Raw genomic sequence first — 19,681 nt, 5'->3', positions numbered from 1 at the left:
AAAAAAAAAAAAAAAAAAAAAAAAAAAAAAAAACCAAGCAAGACACAGATTGCAAGGACAAAAGTATGGACACGGCTGCTGCAATATATTACTCATTGAAAAGAAGTCTAGATTCTCAAATTTTTGTGTCTAATATGCCCAATCTTTCATCTCTACCTGCCAAAACTCTACCACCTCCACTGTAACAGGCCTTGTGGGAATAAATAATATGGTTTGGATACAGAACTGAGTTCAAATTCTGACTCCATTGCTTCCTAGATGTGAATCAATAATGGTGGCAGGTAACATTTCTCTACTCCTAATCCCAGTTCCTTTATTTGAAAGCAGCGTGAACTATCTCACAGCACTGTGATAAGGAGTACCCACCAAGCATCTCTACCATTCAACAGCCTCATGCCTTCTAGGCTTTCCTTTTCTTATTTCAAAAGTGGAAGGTAACACCATCTCCCTTGCAAAGTTGATTAAGGATTGGAGATAGCATACCATATATAATTCTACTTTCTCCAGAATCTATCTCCCATCTCTAGCCTCACCATAGATCTCACTGTCCTTCAGACTCAGAATGCCCTGTGAATCCACCAACCTGTAAATACAGAGCATGGATTCCATCAAAATCTCACACCTCATCTCTTTTCTATCTCCACAATCCCATGATGGAAGTATTTCATATCCCTAATAGGGCCGGGGATTTAGCTCAGTGGCACTGCACCTGCCTCGCAAGTGCAACGTCCTGAGTTCGATCCCAAGTACCAAACAACAACAACAAACCTAACAAACCTAGCTTGTTTGGCGTTCTCCTTCACCCCACTCAGGCTCAATCTTTCCAGCTATACAACAGACTCCATCTTTTCATCCAGAGTTGTTGGTAAGGAGGAGCGGCCATTTCTGTGTGTCCTCTGCTTCTGTCTACTGCAGTGCTGACCACAGTGAATTGTTAACTGTGTCATGTAAACTTGTCCCACTATATTTGAGTGAGCCTTTTGAGGGCAAGAACTATGACCAGAGTCAAGTTTAGGGCTTGGTACTTGGAGAACAATCAACATTAGTTAAACTGAATAGTTTTTACTATTAGTCCATTACAATGATTTGCATATATAATTCTAATAATTCTTAAATTGTGAACTCCTTGAAGGAAGACGGCATGTATAGTTGGATCTCTGTACCTTCAAGTTTTGCAACTCTGGATTCAAACACTGATTGGAAGACTCTCAGATTTGTGCATGCTCAAGTCCCTTGTCTAAAATGGCACGGATGTGCATATAATTGACTGCACATTATCCTATACACGTTAACCCTCTCTAGATTATTTATAATCCCTAAGTGAGTATAAAGGTTATGTAAATAGAGAAAAGACAGAAATAGAAAGTCTGCTCGTGCTCAGGACAGAAGCAATCCCCCCCCACCCAGTAATATCCAACTTATGAAAGTGCTGATAGGGAAAGAAATCCATGTGAAGTCCTAGAACTAGTGCCCCTCAAATACTCAGAGATGACTGTATGTCTGATGAACTCGGGGTAGCTACAGTCCATATGTTTTCATAGGACTTACTGTCATCTGACATTATCTTTTTATTTGTTTGTGGCAATACACTCCCAACTAGACTATCCTCTCCTCGTGAGCAAGGATCTTGACATTTTATTATAATTAGCATATCTAAAGCTGGCGGGTAGTAAACACACACACACACACACATACACACCTATATTCAGAATGAATGAATCTCAGCTCTATTGCTTACTAGGTTTGCATCCTCTGAGCAAGTTACTCGAGAAAGTTTCTGAGAGCAAGAGGCTTCGCAGAGGCAAAAGTTAGCCTTCTTTTCCCAGTCCCGGATATTCAAAGCATAGTGAATCAGAGACCCTTACCTCCTATCTACATATTCCCCGATAAATTTGCTCCCTGTGTACTCCATGGCGACTGCTTCTAACAGTTTCCAGCCTTCGGGTCCTGGAACCTCAATGTATATCGCCTCACCATGACAACCAGAAGGGAGGCGGAGTCAAGACAAAGCCCCACCCCTTAGAACGGCACAACTTCTTGACATTGCGCATGTCTGTCGCTCCGGGTTGGGCAGAGTAATGCGCCTGCGTGTCGCTGGCTGCGCATGCGCAGGTGCCTGTTGTACCTCGGCAGTCGAAAGGGGAGTTCAAGGAGACCCGGGAAATACAGCTGAGGTCTCCTCGCTGGGGTCTGGGCTGCCGCCGTCATGCCGGGGATAGTGGAGCTGCCCAAACTGGAAGAGCTGAAAGTGGATGAGGTGAGGCACGTCTGGAGGATAGGCAGGAGGGGCAAAAGGGCTGCGGCTTCCCAGGCCTGGACCTACTACTGCCTCGCCTCTGCGGACCCTGGGCTCCGGAACCCCGCCACCAGCCGACACACGGGTTGACCCCGAACGTCCCCTGCGCAGCTCGGGAATCGCACCCTTACTCCACCCCGTCTCCTCCCGCTGTCCCTAGGCCTCCCACCCCCGCAGCGATTGCCGCTCCTTCCGTGAATAGTAATGGTACTTTTTAAGTTGAGCATCGACCGTGGCCACTTTCTGTCGTTCAAACCTCCCTGTGAAGGGAGTATGCCTCCCGCCTCCTAGGCGCTCACGCTCCAAGAGAGCGACAGTCACTGTACAGCAGTATCCTCGGCACAGAGCTCATTACCGCGGGACTGGGAGAGCCAGTGAGCTGACGGTTGCGGCGCGGTGTTTGGTATCAGGACACATTGAAAATGTTCATTTGTTAAGAGAGAGTTGAATAATTACTGTGCGCACGTAAACTGGGCAATAAGAGATGAAGTCCCTGCTGTCATAGAGTTAATACTCTGAGAGATACATCAAGGGGCAGTTGCAGTACAGTGTAGTTAGTGCTGTAAGAAGTGAAGTAAAAACAGTACTACTAATTACAGCTCACGTGATGAAGCCAATCCTAGAAGTCAGGCAGGGTGGAACAATTACTTTGAACACATTAATTTATTAAATTCATCCTAGCTGCACTAGGTAGGATATAATTAGTCTTTCCATGTTGCAGGTCAGAAATAGGCCCTAGGAGTAGAAGTGATTTGCCCAACATCACACACCTAGGATGTGGTGGAGTTGGAACATGAACCGAGATCTGGATTTGGAACTTTGCTTTTAAACTACCGTATTATGGGCAAAACTCAATAAAATGAGAAGGCTCCGCGGCACCTTAAGTGTTTAGGGAGCCACATTCTGTTTGATGTGACCCGGTTGGTGGGAGGTAGCACGTGCTGACCCTGGAGGGGTTCACTTGTCTCAGATAGGACTTGGTAGTAAATCCACAGGAGACACCAGTTTGTTTACAGTTGGTCCTGTAAGTGAGGTGATGGGAAGAGATGGAAGATTTGAAGGCAGAAGACTGACATGGCAGGACAGGATAGTAGATATTGAAGAAGAGGGAGGGCAAGACTAAAAAAGTACATGTTAGGCACTATGTTGATTTACATGCATTACTTCACTTAGTCTTCTTAAATGCCTGTGCGGATGACGGCTGTCAAATGAAGAAAATCACTTTTACTAGGGGGTGCTAGGAGGGGTGCTGCTGTGGAGCCAGTCTTTTATTTCCTGCCCTACCATGAAGCCGAGTTAAAGCTGAGTTACCGTTTTTGTGGTTGTGGTTGTTTTGTTTTTTGAGATAAGGTCTCGGTATGTATTTCAGGCTGTCCTGGAACTCACTAAAAAGCACAGGCTGGCCTTGAATTCTCCTCCTGCCTCTGTCTTCTGAGTGCTGGGATTACAGGCAAGCGCCATCACTCCCAGCTGAGTTACTCTGTTTTTGGTTGGACTTTTAATTTGGTTCAACAAACATCGAGGTTCTGTTTCATACAAGATTTCTCTTTCTGAAATAAATTTTCCTTTAAGGTTCACACAGTTGAGGTGAGACAAAGATAATTATGTGAATAACTGCAATATGAGACAGTACAATTAAATACTATGAAAGAGGGGAAGACATGGTTTAGGGAAAGAGTGGTATTTATTGTTAAACTCAATTTCTAGGCCTAACTATTCAGTCACCTTGACTGTTGCTTTTAGCATATTCAGACCCAGGTAGGAAATGTTTTGAGCTGTACAATTCTCTGAGACTATTAAGGGAATAGAAACCTCATTTCTTGGGTGCTAAATGGCACTTGAGGACTGGCATTTTTATGGCCAGAGATGGAAGAACTCCAAGGGTAGGATATGTGCAAAGGTAAGTTGATGAGAGAATGCCAAGGGACTACAAATCGGTTCTGGGAACAGTGAGTTCAGTATTTTGAGAGAACAGCAAATGCTTTTGAAATGTGGATTAGAGGGCTGGCAAGATAGTTTGGATCCAGAAAACTTTGAAAGCTTACTAGGAAGTTGGGGTTTTATTCTGCTGTTGAGGCTGAATCCTTTGAAGGCTTGGTTGCTAATTTAATAGTAAAAAACTGTTATTTAGGGTGATCACTTCAGCAGCTTTATGAAGAATGGATTGGAGATAGAAAAAAACAAGATTACTAGTCTGAGTGGCTATTAAAATTGAAAAAGATGTTAGTGAACCTAATTTCCCTGGTGACTGTGCTTACAGAGAGGAATGAACAGGTACCATTCATGTATCTGGAATTGATCTGACTTAGCAATGGATTTATAACAAAGATAGGAAAGGTTGTGGATCCATGTTGGATTTGCAACATAACAATAGGACTTGGGAAGCCAAAAAAAGAAGCAGGTTTGAGGAGCAGGTTAAATCCATTTTCACTAAGAGCTGTGACCCAGTCTCATGGAAAAAGTATTCAGAAGCTTTGGACTACAGAATCCCTGGACACATTTACAATTTTGAATAAAAAATACTAGCTAATATTGATGATGTACTTTTCTATATGTCAGGAACTGTTCTTAGTACTCCTACATATCTTATTTGATCCTTACAATGACTCTATAAGGTAAGTAGTATCATGCTTCACTTTACATAAATTAATGAAAATATATGGGCTGGTATATAAATTAAGTACTATGAAAAGAGGGGCAGACACGGTTTCAGGGAGCATGGACTGGAAGATTGATAGGCTGTAGATTGGAACTTTCTCTGCTTCATTTTTCACACCTGTGGACTGTTGATCCCTGCTGTGCATGGTGGCTGTGTGAGACCGGGTAAGGGAGGATGTTGAGATTCTGGGTGCCTGTGACAAAGGGAACTGAATGCATTTGAGAGTGAGCAGCTGCGAAAGGACACTGCAGCTGTTGGAGTTCATGTCTTGCAGAAGAGGTGAGGGGATGTGGTGCCATTTCAAGTTCTTCGCTTGTCCCAGTGACAGTGATGTCCTGGTTCCAGTTCTGAGGCCGCCACTGACATGCTTGTCATGTCAAGCCTGTCCCTCTCGTTCACCAGCTAGGAAATGGATTCCGTGAACAGTTTCATGGTGTTTATATACTGAACAACACAGTTGCACCTTCATTTTGATGAGAACTCTGCATTTGTAGAGAAGTAAATAGCACTGAAGGTTTTTTTATGCATGATTGCCATGGGCATTTGACTAATTATGGCAGTCACTTAGGGTATTTTAGAGCATTTGACAAAGAAATAAATACAGCTAATTTAATTTTTTTAAATGTATTAAGCTTTAAAAAGTTTTTTCATATTCTCCTGTCTGTTTACAAGTAATAATAAGCAAGAATGGTCCATGTAGTTAACCTGAATAAACTTTTATTTTGAAAAACTTTAGTACAGGACCAGGGATTTAGCTCAGTGGCACTGAGCCTGCTTCACAAGCGCAAGGCCCTGAGTTTGATCCCCGGTACCAAAAACAAAACAAAACAAAACTTTATTACAAACATTTACAAATTTTTTTACATAAATGTATTAGAGTTGTGGCAGGTTTGACTTAACATCATTACTTTTGTTTGGATAATTATGACAGTTTTAATATTAGTAGATGTAATCATAACCTTATTCTCTTATTCTCTTTCTTTTCCTGCCACTTATTAGTAATTTAACCCATGTAAAGTACATAAAAATAAAATTATAAACTTTCTCACATTGTCCTTAATTTTGCTAATGAAATCCGCTAGTATTAAAGTATAGCACATTCTGACAAACTAGATTTTAGAAAATCTGTTCATGCTCTGTGTTACATTTATAACTTTTATAAAAAGAAATGTGAAAATTCTAGTCTTGTAGAGAATAACAGCAACAGTAAAGCAAAACCAGTTAGCATTAGAAAGAAACTCCCTTAATGAGTGTCTAAACAGCTCTCCCAGGTATCAATAGTAAGTAACTGTGCCAAACTGCTCTAAAGTTTAAGTGGGGAAAAGTTGCCTACTGCTGTTGCTGTGGGGTACTTTGTTTTATTTATTTATTTTTTTTGAGGCAGGATCTCCCTTTGTAGTTCAGGCTGATCTTGAACTCACTATGTATCCCAGGCTACTCATTGCGATCCTCCTGTCTCAGCCTCCTGAGTGCTGGTATTAAAGGTTTGGGCCACCCATGCCTGGTCCTGCTGTTCCTGCTCATCTGTACTTTCCAGGCGAATTTAGTTAGAGAAGTAAAATAGGAAAGAGAGTAAGAAGGAAAAAAGATACAAATATTGGAAAGGAAAAGAAACAATTTTTAGTTGTAAATGGTAATTGTTTTCTAATAATCCTCTTAGGTTTTATGTCAGAATTAATGAATTCATTCAGTAAGATGGCTAGAGAGAATGTACAACGTATAATCAAGCAATAAGCGATTTGAACATTCTAGAAAATTCATTACTACCCATTTAGGTAGTATCAAAAGTACTAAAATATTTAGGAATAAACAGAAATGTGCAGAGTCCCTGTGTGAAGGAAACTATAATTTTAACCAAAGGACAAGAATGATCTGATTCTGGATAAGTAGAAAGAACTACTGTGTTCTGGATGAGAAGGCATAATTAATGTTCTCTTAGTTCTTTTGTAACTGTTATATCCCCATAGCCTGGCAACATGGGTGTTCAACAGCTTCTTGTGCTAGACACTATTTGGGTGCTTGTTGGAGCATAGTAAACATTATATTTAATTATAGCTTCATTTAGGGAGAATTGATATCTTTATAAAGTTTTGGATCTCTGTTGAAAACAAAGTCTCTACCCTCTTGGGGCTTACATTCTATCAGTCAGATGTAGACCACATGAATGATTCCTGCTTTTAGCTTGTATAGGATAATCAAGGGCAGGCTCTCTGGGGACATAAAATTTGAGCAGAGACCCAAGACAAGTTAAGGCATCCTTCATCTGAAAATCCCAAATCTGAAATGCTCTAAAATTGGAAACTTTTTGAGCACTGACATGATAATACACATGGAAAATTCCACATCTGATCTCATAGGACAGTTTGCAGTCAAAACAGGTGCCCAGCCAGGTGTGGTAGTGCACGCTTATAATCCCAACACTCAGGAGGCTGAGGCAGAAGGATCACTGCAAGTTCAAGGTCACCTTGGACTAAATAAGGAGTTCAAGGCCAGACTAAACTACACAGCAAGACCCTGTCTCAAAAACAAAAAAAGCAGCCTTCCAAAAAACATAAAGCAGGTGTACAAAATACTGCATAACAGTACCTTTAGGCTATGTGTGTAAGGTTAATTTTGGGTTTAGACTTGGGTCCCATCCCCAAGATGTAAAATATTTCAAAAATCAAAAATGCTGGTCCCAAGCATTTCAGATGAGGTACTCAACCTGTATTATAAAAGTACTCATTCTTCTCTAATGTAGTGTGTAACTAAATTTAATGCAATTCACATGCAAACTGTTGGGGATGTTCTAAAAGAATAGCCAAGATGATTTCATGTTTTATATTTTCAGACATAGTCTCATATGTAGTTCAGACTGGCCTTGGGCTCACTGTAGCCAAGGCTGGCTACCAACTCAAGGGATGTGCCTGCCTCAGCCTCCCACATGCTGGGATAACAGGTACGTGCCACCACGCCCAGCTCGCCAAGATGATTTTGAAAAGGTAGAATGAGGAAGAGGTCTCCCAGAAAACAAAATACTGTTAAGTTCTAGTAATTAAAACATTGTGTCTGGGAATGGTAGTGCACGCCCCTAATTTTAGCATTTGAGGGGCTCAGGCAGCAGGATAGCTGTGAGAATGAGGCCAACCTGAACTATATAATGTGACCCTGTTCACAAAAAAGAAAAAACAAAAAACCCACAAACCCGAGTGGATGAGTGAATGTGTGTGATATTGGTATGGGAAAAGGCAGTACAGAGTAGAGGCTGGTGCAGCTGTTAGATAGGTCCGGGACTATTCCAATTCCTGTGTCCCAGCTGTGACTATACCTTGTTTCTTTTCAAGAAAATTTACTGGAATATAAGTAAAGGAGACTGGCATAGTTATAGGGATAGAAACTTTGGATTTGTTCTAAGTGATGATTTTTTAAAAATTCGCTAATTCTGCTAATTTATTATTAATAAAAATTTGCTGGACTAGATGCTCTTTCTGATCCTTTCCAGTCTCTTAGTGTCTGTGGTTCCCTGGTCCTCTGGAAATGACATAGCTTTGTGTCCTTAGTCCATTTCCTTCTTGGAGTAGAAACTCACCAGAGCTGTCCAGAGTTGGCTCCTCCCCCTACGTTCCACATGCTTCTCTTCTTTTAAGCAAGATTCTGTTAGGGCTGCCATGTCTTTATCTCTGAAGTGGGCCCAGTAATACCAGTTTAGTGAGGTTATTGCAAACACGAAGAAAATGATGTCTATGAAAGAGCCTAAGAGTGACCACTAAAGCACAGAGACCCAAGAGAACTATCATGGCTGCCCCATCTTTTCTTTCTCTTGGCAAAGTCAAAACAGTGCTACCTTTGCCTTCTGCTTTGACCGACACTTGGTAAGGTTGAGGAAGCAGCCCTTGGCTTCATTTCTGGTCTCTCCCACGTTCCTTCCCCAGGTGAAAGTCAGCTCTGCTGTGCTTAAAGCTGCTGCCCATCACCTGGGGGCCCAGTGTGACAAGGCCAACAAGGAGTTCATGCTGTGCCGCTGGGAAGAGAAAGACCCAAGGCGCTGTCTGGAGGAGGGCAAGCTGGTCAACAAGTGCGCTCTGGACTTCTTCAGGTAAGAGTCCTTTGCACCAGTGCCTGTGTAGGTGAAACGTGGTAACCTTGAATAAGTGCACATCCAGCTAATGAACTAGGAGGATAATTCTAGTAGAAATTTCGTGAGCTTTGAAATCAGATAGAGTGAGGTAAACAATAAATGATAGTTATTTTTGGTTTTGTTTTTATATGGCATGTTCTTTAATTTCTATGAATTTCAATTTTTGAACTGATGACACCTATTTTATACAGTACTGCTGTGAAAAGTTTGAAAAGGCATCTAACCAGAATCCAGCACAGTGCTTGTCAGCAAGCATTCACTACATTGTTTTCATTACTACAGAACACACTTGTGATGGAAGGAAAATGTGTCGAGTCAGGTTTTGAGGGAGGCCACTGCCAGACAGGCAAGTACAAAATTCCAGATGTGTAATTATAGAGCATTTTAATAGCTGTAATGGACAGAGCTGTGTTAGAAGAGACAGAAACTCAATTCAGGGAAGTGGCTCTTGTTACTCTAAAGTCTGGAAACGATCCTGGCATCAGTCACTTTTGTATCCAAGCAATTCAATAATTTCAAAACTCCCTAGATGTTTTTTGCCCCCTGTTTTCTCATAATCTCTGAATCTTTCTTTTCTGTGTTGACCTTATGTTCAGAGAAACTCTCCCCTTGTTGTAGCGGAAATGGTCACCAGCCACTCGAAGCTGCTTAGCTCCTTGCTTGGCAGCCCTAGAGGGTGCCATTTCTCCAGCCTTAGGCTCGAGTGCAGCCTCCGCACTGTGTCTCAGTGCCTTGACACTGGCTAACACCTTGTGTGTATTTTTGAGGCAGGTGTGCTTCAGGAGAGGAAATGCCCCAGTTGGTCAGGCCTAAAGCAAGGAGTAGTATATCTGTCATCCAGACTATGTTGCAGAGAGACTACAAGGGATTGCTCCCCTAAAGGAAAATTACAAAGATGTTGCAGAAGAATGGAGAATAACTGCTGGCTAGCAAAACCAGATGTCCACTACAATGACACCAAAGCTTGAACACCTTAGCAGAGTATCTGCTTTCCTTCTCTTGAGTCTGCTGTCTTATTGGAAACACTTTTTCAAGTTGCTGTGTAGTCTTCATTTGGGGAAGGGGTTCAAGACGGCTTCTTGCTATGTATTCCAGGCTGGCCTTGAACTCACTACAGTATATAGCTCAGGTTGGCCTAAACTCCCAGTGATCCTCCTACCTCAGTCTTCTGAGTGCTGGGATTACAGGTGTATAGCTCTATGCCCAGCTGCTATATGGTCTTCATGATCATTTTTAATAGCTTTGTAACTCTCTATCTGAAGATAAACATAATATACTTGGCCAGTTCCTATTATTGAACATTACTGATTTCAATATTTGGTTGTTTTGCATAAATCTGTAGTGATTACCTTTTCGTGTAGCACTTTTCATCTTTTAATTTTAATTCCTTGGCATAAATTTCCCAGCAATGAGATTATAAAAGGCTTTGAACGTTATTATTAACTCTTGAACTTTATTGCCTTACTGTTTTTTTTTTGTTGTTGTTTTCTTTTCTTTTTATTGTTTTTTTGAGACAGGGTCTCACTGTGTAGTTGAGACTGACATGGCTCTCACTCTGTAGCCTATACTGGCCTTGAACCCACAGCGATCCTCCTGCCTCAGCCTCCTGAGTGCTGGAATTAGAAGCATGCACCACCACGCCCAGCCTTTACTGTTTTTTTGTTTTTTTTAAAGCTGGGTAAATTTATGCTGTCCTCAGCACTGCTTCCTGGAATGTATGTTTAAGTAAATATTTTTAGGTATGAAGTGATAGTTTGTTAATGCTTGAATTGGGATTGATTTGATTATAAACAAGGTTGAATGTGTATAGTTATTTAATTTTTTTTTAATTTTGTGAGACAAGGTCTTGCTATGTAGTTCAGCCTGGCTTCGAACTGTATGTAGCCCAGGCTGGCCTCGAACTCAGGGCAAAATCCTGTCTCAGCCTCCCTAGTGTTGGGATCACAGGTGTACACCACAATGCCTGCCTCTGTTTTTTCAATTTTTAAAAAAAATATTATTTTCTAAGAGAACTTTGGCAGAACACTTTTTTCTGAGACCAAGAGGTGGTAGGTAAATTGTCTGAGTATCACAGCTTCCAAGGTGCATAACTGCCTGCCTGAAAGGAATTTTTCTCCACCAAAGTTGGTGTTAGTAGCATTAGGTGAGGGCGTGGAGGTGGGGGTAACTAAATCTGTACCATGAGAGCCCTGGTTTGCAGCTTCATTTTGGCCACAGCATTTGGAAGCAGATAGAACTCCCAGGGAAACGGTAGCTTTCTGCCAGCCAGAGTGATTGTTCTCGGTAGAGGAGGTGTGGGTGCAGGTTATCCCTACAGTGCTGTGAGGGTCCCCAGGAAACTGGTCACACAGCTGACTCCTGGGAGGGGAGGGAGCGGAGTGGCTGAAGGGCAGGGATAAAAGGCAGTTTCCTCTGGGTACTTCCTTAAACCATCTCCCTCTCCATTCCTTCTCCTCCCCTTCTTTCCAGTTCTGTCCCCTCCCTTTCCCTCCCCTCTCTTCCCCTCTCTTTGCACTTAGCTGCATCCCTGGCCCTTTTTATTTTGAGGCAGAATCCCACTAAGTCATTAAGTTGCCCAGGCTGGTCTCAAACGTAACACCCTCTTTTGGAACTTCCACCTCCTTTACATTGCCAGTGACCTCTGACTTGTCAGCATGCTTGGCTCTGACTATGCTTCTCTTCAAAATTGCTGAGCTGATACTCCTTAGAATTAGATTTTAAGAAAATAAATAGGTCTCAAATGATGATTTCACCTTTTGAAGATAGTACTTGAACACTTGTGCCTTTTCTTTTTGCTGTATAAAAGAGTTTTATTTCTGAGAAGTGTGTGTGTACATACTGCTTATCAACTTGATCATTTTGAAGTTGTCCCATGAGGTAAGAGTATTTATTCTCATGCTTTTCAAAAAACAAGGGAATATATTTGAGATTTGTGCCTGCTTTTGCACTTTGTGTTTGGCTGTTTTGCAAAGAGCTTCCTAACACAGCCCTCCTTTCCAGGCAGCTAAAGCGTCACTGTGCAGAACCTTTTACAGAATACTGGACCTGCCTTGATTTTTCTGGCCTGCAGTCATTTTATTTCTGCCGTAAACAGCAGGCAAAGTTTGATGAATGTGTGCTGGACAAACTGGGCTGGGTGCGGCCTGACCTGGGAGAACTATCAAAGGTAAAACGGCTCTGCTGGGTGGCACTGTGACCTGGGGTGGGGGAAGGCAGGAGGGGTCAGAGAGGGGTCTGTGAGTACAGACTAGATGCAAGAAGTACAGATTTACCAGACAGATTAATTGTGGAGCGATTGTATAAACCCAAAGGGAAATTAACAGAGATACTCCTTTAGAGCTTCCAGCATGTGTGGATGTGATTAGTTAGCTAACTGAAGAAGAGAAAGGAGTAAGGAGGATAAACAAAATGTTAGGGAAACACTTGAGTCAGAAACATCCTTGAGGTTATTGTCGAATTCATGGGGGAAGTAGTATCAGGCTTGTGCCAGATTTTTCAGATTAGACATACCTAAGATGAAACAGTACGTGATTGTTAAAAAGTGTGTTTTCCTTCTCTTTCTCCTATATTACCTTATTTGTGATGCTGTCCTCTGTGGAAACATCAGAGCTAGAAGCCTGACTGTCTTTATTACTCTTCCTTAGTCCGTATGGTCACTATTAGATTAGCGTCTCCTGGAATATTTTCGGAATTCTTTCACTGGCCCTCCTCTCTGTGTTCTTGTTGGAGGGGAGTTCTTGACCTGAACTACATGCAATTCTGGGAGAGGAAGGTGGATCACTTTGGTCCTTAGGAGATCATTCATCCTCTGAAATTGAAGGTTTTAGTATGAAACTGCACTATATCAGTGCTCTGTGTGGCAAGTAAATCATATGTCACTTTCTTTTTAAAAACCTTAAAGGGACTCGCAGTTGCTTGTAAGGTAAAGCATCTTTATGTCATGAATCCTCAGTGCAGTATTTGGGCACTTCAATCAACAGTTGATCTTGGTTCTCTTTACTTTGTATATAGCAGATTGTCATGTCTGCCAGTATCTAGTCTCTTGCTAGAAAAGTGATAATAAGGTGGATACAGTCTAAATTTTAGCTTCACTCACTTTTGCATTCTGTCCCCACCTGCTTGCCTTTCCCTGCTGTATTGAGTTCCCGGTGAATTCCTACTTACCAGCTGGCCTCTGCTTAGACATCAAGCCGTTCCCTGAAGTTTCTGACCTATTGGCCTTTGGCAGAATTGCACTCTCAGCCACAATCCTGTCTTTATTTTATTTTTTTCTTTCTTTTTTCTTTTTTTCTTCTTTTTGCAGTACTGGGATCAAACTCAGGACCTTGCGCTTGCCAGGCAGGAGCAGCACCACTGAGCTACATCCCCGGTCCTATCACCACGATATTAAAAATAACTTAATGGATGCCTACCACATATCGGGGACTTTATGTATACTTTCTCATTTTGTCTCAGTGACCCTATAAGCTACTTATAGCTCCATTTTACTGATGGGAGATGCTATATGAAATAGGCCACCCAAAACCCTTTACTTGGTCATTGGTTTGACCTTTTGCCTCTGCTCCTTTAATTTTCTGGAGGTGTTGTTGAAGAGGAAGTTGCTTTATATTTTTTCCTCAATAATTTGTTCTTTCAAGCAGTTCTTGATTACTTTGTGAAGTTTGAGAAACATTTTTCTGGGTTTATTTCATAATGGAAGTCAATATGGAGATACCTCAAAGGACTAGGATTAGAGGATCCATTTGACCCAGCTATTCCTCTGCTGGGTATCTTTCCAAAAGAAGTGAAAGAATCATACCACAGTGATATATGCACACCCATCTTTATAGCGGCACAGTTTGTAATAGCTAAAACTTGGAAACAGCCCATCTGCCCATCAATTGGAAACTGGGTAAAGAAGATGTGGTTTTTCTATAAAATGGAATACAACTCAGCCATAAAGAATGAGAAAGTAGACTCATTCATAGTTAAATGGGTACATTTTGAGGATATACTCCTAAGTGAAATAAATAAGACACACATGCAAATACTGAATAGTTTCTCTGGTGTGAAAAACTAAAATAGTACTCAAGATCCTAATGGGACAATTAGCAAATAAGAAGAAAAGGACCAAAGGTGTAGGGACAGTGAGAAGGATAGGGAAGGGGGAATAAGGGAAAAAGAAAAAAATATGAGAAAATGTATTGAAGGGGGGGTGGGGACAAGGGGAAAAAATGAGAACCAAGACCTGGCATGTAAAGGTACAAGATCCCAGTAATGAATGTAGCTGTACTGTCTACCTAGAATGTACCAATAAATTAAATAAAAAAAAAATAGATATTGAATCCTAAGCTTCAACTCTTACATGAGAATTTCTACTGAAGCCTTTTCTTGGAGTCTGCTGATTCTGAAGTCTTTCTCATGGTAAAGCATTATATGCCTCATTGCCTCCTGTTAATATCCAACTAAAATTATGTCTAAATTAGAAAATACCTTTACTGCCAAAAAAGCCTTTTCTGTGATTTTACTTTTATTTCTTTACATAGCAGTACAATTCTTACCAGGGATTGAACTTGGGACCTTGTGCTTGTGAGGCAGGCGGTGGAACCACTGAACTAAATCCCCAGCCATAGCAGTACAATTATTCAAGTCAGTGGGATTTGAACTATACGGTCCTTTCTAATTTTTTTTTTCCTAGTGGAACAATAATCTATTAAGTCAGCACCCTTTGGATTTCTTTGGCCTTGTTTGTCCGACTTTTCTTCTGCTTCCATGAGGATCAGGTTAATGTCTCACTGAGTCAGGAGTGCTGTACCCATCTCTCCTGAGAAAACTCTGAGGACTATTACGGCTGGAATAATCCACCCCCTTGGGTGTGTAGAGATCTGACCTTAGACAGATAAACTGTTCCTCTCAAAAACTTCTAAAGTCCTGACTCCATTGCCTCAGCCCCTAAAGCATACAATCCAAAAACTAACGTGGCCAGTAACGATGTGCCAAATATCCTGACTCCACCCTGGCTCCACCCCCACCTTACCCTCTATAAACCTGTGCATTTCCTGAATAAAGTGGGAAGTGTTCCAGAAACCTCCCCGAGTCTGGATGGTGATTCCATGCTGTGCCCTCCCAGTCCGGGCCTCCTGAACCCTGTTCTGAGAGCAGGCTCCCGGTGGAAAACAATACTTCCAGTGCTCCTATCTCTGAATAGTTTATTACTGTCTTTCCATTTGAAAATAAACACATCAAGAGCCGGGGATTTGGCTCAATGGTTCTGCCACCTGCCTTGTAAGCGCAAGGACCCAAGTTCGATCCCCGGTACCAAGAAAAAGAAAAAAGAAAATAAACACATAACACATTTTAAAATTAAAATTATAAGTAATGCCAATTTTGGATTAAAGTATGAAGCAAGAGGTATAAAAGCAGATAAAGCTTTTAAAAAGAAGTTAATTTTTTTCTTCTTTTGTTTTAGTAGTCTGCATTCCTTAATTTAATACCTGTGAGACTTAGCCTGTATCATCTTTTTAAAACATTTCTTCAAATTCTATGTTTATTGTCTTGCAGTGAAAAATCTTAACTCTTAATAGCTTATCATAAGTACGGGTATGATTGTTTCATCTTAAATATGAAGAGAATTCTCAGATAACAAAACCCATTACTTACAAAGAAGTTACTGGAGATTAAAATTACTTTGTAGCTCCTTATGTTTTAAGATGCATTTCACTAAGGGTATACAAAGAGCTATATATTAAATTTATTTGAAATAAATAAGAAATATCTTGAATTCCTTGAAAAAGCTTTCAGATACCAGCTAAAGGCATTTAGAATTACTCTGTCAGGCAGTAAGGAACCGTTAGTTTTCTGTAAGTATGCATGCAAAGGTGGGAAAGCTGTTCAAGGCAAATAGAAACAGAACTGAAGAAGACTTCACTTCTAGCTCCAGCTCTCATGTTACCAGGTATCTTTACCTTAGGCAGGTCAGTCTTCCTGATCCTCACCTGTCACCTAGGATGGTTTGCACACACGCACGCACACACACACACACACACACACATGGTTTCTGAATGTACATGTATATATATAGATCAACTTGGTCATATTATGTGGAGTTGCTTAAAGTTCCTGCCTCTGGATTAGCAGTCAGAAGACTACCAATAACTACGGTCTGCTTACTTTCCTTTATTTCTGGTAGTCTTGCAGTTGAGATTTTGTTGACTATTAGGGTGATATGGATGTAGATACCTTCCGTCTCTGCCTGTTACAGTTTACCACTTCACCATCTCACTTGGCCTGTTGGCTCAGCTCCCTGAGCTTGGTCTTGCCTCTCTCCAGTCCAGCTTCCACACTTTCCAGGTTATAGACTTGATTAGTTACTTGCCTGCTTCCAGATTAAAATCCAAACACCTTTGCACATCACTCAGTACCCTGTATCATCCAGCTTGTGTACTAGTGTTGTATGGGATTTTAAAATGCAGGTTTTAAGGTAGTTATAGTGGAGCATGCCTATAATCCTAGCTACTTAGGAGGCTGAGGCAGGAAGATCACAAGTTTGAGGGTAGCTTGGACAATTTGGTGAAACCCTGTCTCAAAATAAAAGGGATAGGGATGTAGTTCGGAAGTAGTGTCTTGCCTAACACTGATGGGACGCCAAGTTCAGTCGCCAGTAACATTAAACAAACTACAGGCTTTGGAGTAGTCAGATCTGGCTTTGCCTCTTAGTCCTTCCACTGTTAGCCAGGAGGCCTTGTGAACCTCTGCAAAATGACAGATAAGAGCATAAGAATGATGTGGAATACTGTGCTCAGATCATTTCCGACGACACTCGTACTTGGTTAGGAGTCTCCCTAACAGGTTAGGTCTCCCTGCAGCCTTTGCTTTGGCCATTCTAAAGCCATACCTCGGTCTGCGTAGGTACCCTTTGTTCCTCTCTAATCTTCCTGCCTGACTCCTGCTCCTCCTTCTCGGAAACAGTCCAGACCCCAGCCTTCAGTGTGGGCGAAGTGCAGTCTCACCCAGTTCGCATCTCCAGTGTGGTGGTTGGACAACATGGTAATTAAGAGGCCTTGGTTGATATTCTGTCTCCCTCACCAAACAGCAAGCTCCAGGACAGGCTGTATCACATTCCTTTCTACATCCTCCACTTGCACTGTGCGGAATGACGCAAAGTAGGATTTCCAAGCCTTTGCTCAAGGAATAAATGTGCTTTGCTGGGGCCTTATAAAGTTGAAAGCAGCTGGGATAGCAAGTGCAGAGAGGACACCAGGGGGCTCATTTATGGTCACAGACAACTGCAACCTTTCTCTCAACTTTGCCTCTTCTGTCTTTACCCTTCTCAGGTCACCAAAGTGAAAACAGATCGACCTTTACCGGAGAATCCCTATCACTCACGACCAAGACCGGAGCCCAACCCTGAGATAGAAGGAGACCTGAAGCCTGCCAAATACGGCAGCCGCACCTCTTTCTGGACCATGTAAAGGTGGATCTGTGGCCACACTCAGTCATGCGCCCAGACAGCGCCTGGTGAAAACGCCCAAGTAGTTTGCATCGACTGATAGTGTGTTCTTTCCTGGATCACAAACATTAACAAAAAAGTTAATTTATGTGACTTGGCAGTTATTCTATACCATTTCCTGTCCATTAAAATTTTTAAAGGAAACAGTTGTATTTTATTATGTTTCATGTAACCTTTTGGCCTTGAAAGATGACTTCCCCTTGCTTTTGCTTCTTGTGGACCTGCCTGTTCCTCCCGCTTTGCACGGGGGAGCCACGTTAGAACACGGAGAGAAGCCATGTAAAGGAAGGGCTTCGTTACCTGAGACAGCTCCCAGGGGCCCCTGTGTGTTCACTCACTTTGAAGTCTCAACTCTTTCTTCACATCCAGCGTTTCAAGTAGGAAGATTTCCTTAAAGGTCATTCTAGGGAGGCATCCAGGATAGACGTAAAGAAATGTTTGAGCCTTGTGACTCAGGGAACGGGAGGGGCTCCTGGCTGGGTGTTAGGCAGTCTTGCTCAGAGTTTCTTCAAGAACCTAACTTCCACCATTTCCCCTTGATAGCCCATCCTCAAGCATTATAACCCAGATGTTTTTCCTGATAGACAAGGGAGGTGGAGGCTGAGCTCCCAGCTCCAAAGCCAGGAAGTCGGGAGGTCTGAGTGTCAATTCCAACCTTGGGTGTGTTCCTTAACCTCTTGTCAGAGGTTGAATTTGAGGACAAACTAAAGGGCACATGCTTATCTACCTCCTGGGCAGGTTAGAGCCACAAGTGTTTATAAAGCTCTTTGGTTCAAAGCATTCTTATATCCCCACCCCCAATTCAATTCCTTTTTCACTACTAGCCTGTTTCCTCCCTGTCAGTCTGTACCTTCTGGTTGTGGCTTTAAATTGTGTAGGACCTTTCCTGAATCCTATCAGCTCCCTGTGGCATGGTTTCTCCTTTACAGAAGTGTGTAAAGCAGTTGGACAAATGTCTTAAGACTTCTCTTATTCTAGATTCTCAAAAAGAGGAGATTGCTGTGAGGCATTGGTCAGAGGAGTTTCAGGGCCTTTTGCCCATAGTGTTTGAGGATGGTTCAAAGAAAATCTCTGTATGGTCTGCCCCAGCCCCTCTCACACCACGCTGACCCCACAGTTGGAAGCATTTTGGTTGCTTCTCCCACCTGTTGTGAAAATGTGCTTGCCCACTGCCTTTGCCTCAGACCCTCCAACTTGAGAGAAAGAATAGACTCTTACATTCTTTTTGTGTGCGTGGTGGGGTGGGAAATCAATACTGGCAATTGAACCCAGGCTTTTCTCACTGAGTTAGGTATATCCTCAGCTCCTTTTTTATTTTTTGTTTTGAGACAAGTTCTTGGTAAATTGCCCAGATTGTGCTTGAACTTACTGTCCTCCTGCCTCAGCCTCCTAGAGTGCTGGGATTACAGTAATGTACTATCAGGTCTGGCTCTTGTTTTTTTTTTTTTTTTTTTTTTAAGTTTAAAATGTATTACATTTTTTAAAAATTTTTTAAATAAAATTTATTACAATAAAAGACACTGCCATTGATCTCCCTTGAGATACTCCCTTTGCTTTAAACACATTTATCTTGTCATTCTTGTCACTGTCTAACACAGTTCTGGAAGTCCTTTCTCAAGACTGGCTCTTGCATTCTTTATTTTTTTTCCTGGTACCACGGATTGAACTCAGGTCCTTGTGTTTGCGAGGCAGGCAGTGGAACCACTGAGCTATCACTAGCCCTGGCTCTAGCATTCTTAAAATACGTGAGGCAAAGTTAAATTTCCTGGTTGAAGTCACCCGTGGTGAGTGAAGTGTGAGCACGGCCACAGGTGGACATTTATTTGATACTTCAAGCCACGTTCCACTGCAAAGGATGCTGGGTCTGGCATAAGTAGTAACAAATACTCATTAAACACTGCTTCCTGCCAAGCGTGTGATGTGTCATCTGTGCTGTGCCCCTTGAGAGATACTCTTGTACCTCAAACCCACTGCACGAATGGAGCTAAAGTCCAGGAAGATGTTAAGTCCCAGCCTCGAGTGAAAAGTGGTAGATACAGGATACAAGTGAAAGTTGTCTGGTTCCAGTGGCCACACTTGCCCTTCAGAGCCGTCAGTGGTTCCTAGCATTGGATGCATGTA

General features: G+C 42.0%; 2 protein-coding genes across 6 annotated transcripts in view; one reads left to right on the top strand and one right to left on the bottom strand.

The window, feature by feature from the left end:
* Morn5 (MORN repeat containing 5) overlaps positions 1–2,008 on the bottom strand; it is a 41,787-nt gene extending 39,779 nt beyond the window's left edge. For 2 of the 5 annotated variants that reach the window (XM_010602962.3, XM_010602965.2), the window contains exon 1: positions 1,866–2,008. In XM_010602962.3, the coding sequence (XP_010601264.1) occupies positions 1,866–1,912 (47 nt within the window). In that variant the 5' untranslated portion in view covers positions 1,913–2,008. The remainder of the gene's footprint in view (positions 1–1,865) is intronic. The other 3 variants (XM_010602964.3, XM_010602963.3, XM_033759061.1) reach the window with 3 other exon arrangements.
* A 75-nt stretch (positions 2,009–2,083) lies between these two features.
* On the top strand, positions 2,084–17,704 carry Ndufa8 (NADH:ubiquinone oxidoreductase subunit A8). The gene is made up of 4 exons (XM_010602966.3): positions 2,084–2,257; positions 8,867–9,030; positions 12,073–12,238; positions 17,385–17,704. The coding sequence occupies exons 1-4, from the start codon at positions 2,207–2,209 to the stop codon at positions 17,520–17,522; spliced, it is 519 nt and encodes a 172-aa protein (XP_010601268.1). The 5' UTR covers positions 2,084–2,206; the 3' UTR covers positions 17,523–17,704.
* The last annotated feature ends 1,977 nt before the right edge of the window (positions 17,705–19,681 follow it).

This window comes from Fukomys damarensis, unplaced genomic scaffold, assembly GCF_012274545.1.
Source record: "Fukomys damarensis isolate Sample0158 unplaced genomic scaffold, DMR_v1.0_HiC HiC_scaffold_36, whole genome shotgun sequence".
Classification (NCBI taxonomy): Eukaryota; Metazoa; Chordata; class Mammalia; order Rodentia; family Bathyergidae; genus Fukomys; species Fukomys damarensis.
The sequence above is the reverse complement of the archived record's forward strand: the minus strand, read 5'-3'. Positions and strand labels throughout refer to the sequence as shown.